This window comes from Colletes gigas, unplaced genomic scaffold, assembly GCF_013123115.1.
Source record: "Colletes gigas isolate AHSC1104 unplaced genomic scaffold, ASM1312311v1 Colletes_gigas_Sc00081, whole genome shotgun sequence".
In the NCBI taxonomy this organism is placed as follows: Eukaryota; Metazoa; Arthropoda; class Insecta; order Hymenoptera; family Colletidae; genus Colletes; species Colletes gigas.
Window position 1 is genome coordinate 101,403 of NW_025106709.1, and position 5,700 is coordinate 107,102.

Genomic DNA, 5,700 nt, shown 5'->3' on the forward strand with positions numbered 1-5,700 from the left:
GTCCCGCTGCATTTTCCTGGTGCGCAACTTTTCGTGTAATTCTGCACTGTTTACCCGCGTAGCAAATTCCTCTAGTAACCGACTTTTAAATCGTGCCCACGATGAAAGTCCCTTCTCACCTTGCACGAATAATCTCGCCAATCCCTTCAAACATTTTCTCGCGAACAGAGTTTTTTGCAGGTCGGATCATGCGAATGACGTCGCATTTTCCTCAAATTCTTCCATCCACCTCTCCACGGGATATCCATCGGTTCCGTTAAACGGTCGTATCGAGTCTTCCACATCTCGAAAATTTAACGCAAATCTAGGTGTATCATCACGGCTTCTGGCAGGCATTTCCACTACCTCGTCTTCCGATTCCTCTTCTGAAAGGGTCATCGCTGCGTTCGCTTCCTTCAACAACGTTAAATCGGACAGATGCTTGCAAACCCGTTGTCCAATTTCTTCTTTTTGTCCCTCAGAGTCGATGTTCAGTATACCGGCGATCCCGATCAACTCGCTCAAACTAAATGCATCCACCACCGACGCAACCTTGTATCCAAGCTCAGTCGCACTTTCGAACGTAAAACCCGTAAAATGCCTTAGCCGCTTGCGGTTGTTTCGGTCGCCCTCTTCATCGAAAACGAGCCTGTGCAGAGCGCGAATCGACTGAGCCGCAACCCTTCCCAGGTTTACGTGTATCCTCGGAATATCTTTCAAAAACACCATAGTCAATATTCCCGTTCCACCAAATTTAACAAAACTAACACAAATATTCAGGTTGTTTTATCCCACTTCTGAAGCTGTAGTAGTCTTTGTTCCGGGAAAGTCAGGAATGAAGCACTAATGTAATAATAGGTGGATATATATGTATATATTTAGATTAGAAAAACACAGTAAGTATAAACGTAAAGGGTAGATGTACTAAGCTGGCCCCACGGCCGTAACATAATGCATAAAATACGTGTTCGCACACCGAACGTTACCATGCGACTCTCCTAATATCTTCGTTGTCCGTATGCGTTTGTTTTCTCCGACGTTGCCGGCGTCTCGCTACGCTCGTCGGTCGAACGCAGCAAACTCGCCGACGATTCCCCGATACATTGTATACATATACTACAGAATACCGATTCAGGATTTCTTCGCTGCGAACGATTGTGGTCGCGAAACATGCGCGCGAACGGTTTCCGGAACCTCTGAGGTGATGATGAATCGTGACTTGGGCCAATCCGTGACGTTGTTGGCGAGCCATTCTGGTCCGTGACGCCAGAGAGAATCGTTTAAAATTCTGGCAGATGACTGTCCTCGCGATATCAGATCCGCTGGATTGTCTTCTGATTGGACATGATGCCACACTGCGATGTCCGTTTTCTGTTGGATTTCGGACACTCGATTTGCTACGAACGTTTTTAGCGTGCATGGCTCTTTCCTCAGCCAGCTCAGGACCACTGTCGAATCGGTCCATAACCTCACGGAATCGAAATTGAATGCATTGATTTCATGAATGGTCGAAACCAACGACGCGAGGAGTACGGCTCCGCACAGCTCTAATCTTGCGAGGCTGACGACCTTCAAGGGGGGCGACGCGAGACTTTGCGCATAACAACTTCGTTTTAATATGACCGAGTTCGTCGATTGACCGGACGTATAGGCAGGCTCCATATGCCCGCTCGCTTGCGTCGCAGAATCCGTGCAATCCTACGGCGTGCATGGCGCGTTGACAGACATGTCGCTCGAATGATGTCCGATTTAGCAGTGGCAACTCCTTGACGTAGGTGGTCCATTCGGTGTGGATGCTGGCTGGTAAGGATTCGTTCCAGGCCAATTGCAGTTGCCATAGTTGCTGCATCAGTAGCTTCGCAGTCGTAATAACAGGTGCCAGCAGACCTAAAGGATCGAATATCTTCGCGATGGTGGACAAGATTGTTCGCTTCGTTACTCTTGTCTCGATATTCGGATCCACCGAGTAGGTGATGTGGTCGTCGCGCGCTTGCCACGAGACGCCGAGAGTCTTGACCGTTGCGTCTCCGAAATATTTGGTGTGCATTTGGGCTTCCGGAAGTCCTGTTAGAAGTCGTGGTTCGTTTGAAGCCCACTGCCGAATGTGCAATCCACCCAATTTAAGAAGCCTGATTGTTTGTTCCCGTAGATTTATTGCTTCTGTGTAAGTGTCCGCTCCGGTCAACAAATCGTCTACGTATAGGTCGCGCTGCAGAACGGTTGCCGCGACTGGAGCCTCAACTCTTTCGTCGTCCGCTAACTGTTGAATGCTCCTGATGGCGAGGAACGGCGCGGGAGATAATCCGAACGTGACGGTGTTAAGTTCGTAGGTTTTTATCTTGTCGTCGTTGTCTCGCCACAATATTCGCTGGTACCGACGATCTTCGGGTCTTATGAGAAATTGACGATACATTTTCTCGATGTCTCCGGTCAAGACATATGTGTGCAATCGAAACCTGACTAGGAGTGCGAAGATGTCGTCTTGAATCGTCGGTTCAGTTAAAAGGGTGTCGTTTAATGATAATCCGGTGCTGGACCTTGCGGATCCGTCGAAAACGATACGAATCTTGGTCGTCGTGCTGGTCGGTTTTATGACCGCGTGGTGGGGCAGGTAGAAACCCTCTGTGCCGCGAGGCTCTACTTCGCTCATGTGACCTAGGTCTAGGTATTCTTTTATGACGTCTGAATATTCACGTTTTAATTCTGGATCTCGCCGGAATCTGCGTTCGAGGGAAAAAGGCGGTTCAAGGCGCGCGATCGAGATTCGCCGAGTCGCATCTTCTTTTCGTTAAATGGAATCGCGACGATGAAACGGCCGTTGTTGTCTCGCGTGACGTGATCCCGAAAATGCTGCTCGCATTGTCGCTCCTCGACGGAAAGGTGTCGTGTTTCGGGAACCTCTTCCAACTCCCAAAACCTTTGAAGGTCAAAGGTTGGGGTGGTAAGAAGTGTTCGCTGTTTATTACGCGTGGCAGTTGTTGATACGTTCCCCCCGATGATCCATCCAAATTGTGTTTTTTGGAGGACCAGATCAGGTCCATTGCGAGGAGAGAGTCGATGTTGGCCGATGTTGAGCGAGGACAACGTAGGACCCGTGCCGATTAACATATCCACCTGTGCCGGTTGGTGGAATTGTGGGTCTGCGAGCTTGATGTCCGCCGGTATCGTAATTCGAGAACGATCGATCTGCTCGTCCGGGATTGGTCCGGCGATGCGTGGAATCGTAAAGAACGTTAATTCCCGCTGATAATTAGAGAGTCGCGATTTGATTGTGGTTGAGACCAGTTTATTCGTGATCGTGTTCAACTGGTTCAACGCTTCAATCGTCGTTGTATTTTCCTTCGCTGGAAGCCGTAATCTCGTTGCCAGGTCGTCGGTAATGAAATTCGCGGTCGAACACGTGTCTATCAGGGTCCGACATTCGATCGGTTTTCGGTCGTGATCTAGTACCTGTACGATCGCGGTAGCCATTAATTCGGTGGTCGTTTCGTCGATCGCGAAGTTGGCGACCCTCGAAAGATCGGGCTTTCTGACGGTCGATCGTAGTCAGGATTCGGTTTCCAGATGCTGATCCTGGTGCAGCTTCGTGTTATGCCGCTGGTTACAGACACGGCATATTCCGGCCTTGCAATCTTCCGTGTGGTGGTCCGGTTGCAAGCAATTGAGACACAAATGTGCCTTGCGAGCGGCTTCAACGCGACGCGGTACCGTTGCATCTAAGAACCGCGGACACTGGTATACAGCGTGTGATCCCTCGCACACGGGGCATTTTGCGTCGGCGTATCCCATTCGTTTCGGTCCCAGCGGCGGCGTTGATCGGCGTTGAGCGCGAGGAGACGATGACGGGGTTGACCGTCGTTGCGAACGAGGAGATGACGGCGGCGTCGACCGTCGTTGCGAATACGAAGATAATGGCGGCGTCGGAGTGTTTCGCGCAGTGTTTGCCAAATAAACTTGACGTTTTGGCATCGGTGGCTGCGTTCTCGGATAACCGGTTGGATTGCGCGTCGGGGTCGCTCGCAGTCTGTTCACAGCGTCGCTGTATGTGGTCGAGCGTTTGTTATCCGTTCCGTACTCCTTTGACTGGTGCGACGCGTTGTGAAGGAACTTAAAGAGGTCGTCAATGTTTGGTACCTCCGTGTCCGATAAGGTGCGCTCCCACGATCTTCTCGTTTCGGTCCCCATCTCCGCGATCAGAATACTCGCCATTAGATCGTTCGCGATATCGTTTGGAGATCGACCGAGTGCTTGCAACGAGCGAATGTGCAGTTGCATGTGATTCGCGAGATCGCGTATCGACTCTGATGAATCGTCTGGCATCGGGGTGGTGTCGCGTAGGAGCGTGGCGTGACGTAACACGAGCGCGCGTTTATTATCGTAAATTTCTATCAGATGTTTCCACGCGGTTTCGTAGTTGTCTTCGGTGATGCTGAAAGCTCCGATCGCGGTTTCAGCCTTTCCGGACAATGAGAGTCGTAGATAATGTAACTTTTGAATTTTGCTCAACCCCGGTTGCGTATGGATTAATGTATGAAACGCGTCCTTGAACGTTATCCACGTTTCGATACGACCGTCGAATTTCGGTAGGTCGATTTTCGGTAAATTCACCGATAGCGCGTATGCGGAAGAAGAAGGGGTTGGCGAATTGCTGCTCGCGGGTGAAGCCTGTGTAGCGCGTGCCTCTAACCTTTCGAGCAAAACGACCGCGGTGGCCATGACGTCGTCGAAGTGGTCTGTGGTTGATTGACGTTCTTCTTCCTCTTCTTCAAAATCTCCTACCGAGCTTAATTCGTCCTGGATGCGGTTCAAGGTTTCAAACTGACTGCGTAACCTTCCGACACGATCCCGCAATTTCACGCGCTCCTTGGGGGAATCCGCGTATGTTTCGATCCAGTTTCCGAACTGTGTGATCTGGCTCTTAAAGGTCCGTTGCTTGATTTTAAGATCACGAATATGTGCGGAGGCACTGCTGGACGCGTTCTCACTTCGAGATTCCATTTCGATGCGATGCGAATTTACCGAGGTTCAAGGAAATATTTGATAGGTGGATGATTGGCAAATCTAAGGTACGAGCTTACCTTTGACTGGATCTCGCAATGGCTGGTTGAACCTGGACCGTCTGTTGTCCTTGATGAATGATTCCAGTTGGTGATGGCTGCTGCTTTTGTCCGTAGAATTGCCGTTGACTGGATTCCGCGAGTGTTGTGCTCCGTTGCTCTCCCTTCTTCAGCACAATCACTGTTACACTTGGAATGTCTGTGTCACTTAGTGTTTCGTCAGAAGAGTCTATTGTCCACACGTCACTGGTATCCGGCTCGAAGGACCATGTTCCGATTCGAGGTTGAGATCGCGGATTTCTCGTCGTGATATCCCGCACGGTGGTGCCCGTCTTCGAGATGGTAAGTCTCGAAGATACCTTCGATCTTGGTAACGGTCAGTCGCGACGCGTTGTTTCAAGGAATTAACCTGGAAACAATGTTTCTCAGTTGTTACACAGCATGAACGTTAATGCTGATTAGCCGTACGTTAAGCCTTCGGTCCGAATGCTTGACTCGAAGGGGAAAAGTCGAAACGTTAAACGAACGAAAAAGGTACTCGAAGTGAACTGTCTGTCTCGAATAGCAGTGAAGATGTAAGTGCTTCGAATCGCTGTTGGAAAGTGATTAGTCGGCGTTGTTTGCCCTTCCTCGCGGCGTTGGAAGTATGAGGGAACACTATGAT

At 50.1% G+C, this 5,700-nt stretch overlaps 1 protein-coding gene across 1 annotated transcript; it reads right to left on the reverse strand.

Moving 5' to 3' along the window:
- Positions 1 to 1,110: 1,110 nt before the first annotated feature.
- LOC122403871 lies at positions 1,111 to 2,629 on the reverse strand. The gene is made up of 2 exons (XM_043407655.1): positions 1,620 to 2,629; positions 1,111 to 1,570 (listed from the first exon to the last, which is right to left on the reverse strand). The coding sequence occupies exons 1-2, from the start codon at positions 2,627 to 2,629 to the stop codon at positions 1,111 to 1,113; spliced, it is 1,470 nt and encodes a 489-aa protein (XP_043263590.1).
- Positions 2,630 to 5,700: the final 3,071 nt, after the last annotated feature.

Coding starts and splice junctions, on each gene's coding strand:
- LOC122403871 (XM_043407655.1), bottom strand. CDS start 2,629: ATGAGCGAAGTAGAGCCTCGCGGCACAGAGGGTTTCTACCTGCCCCAC. Junction 1,571..1,619: donor GGAGCCTGCCTATACGTCCG/GTCAATCGACGA, acceptor TTATGCGCAAAG/TCTCGCGTCGCCCCCCTTGA.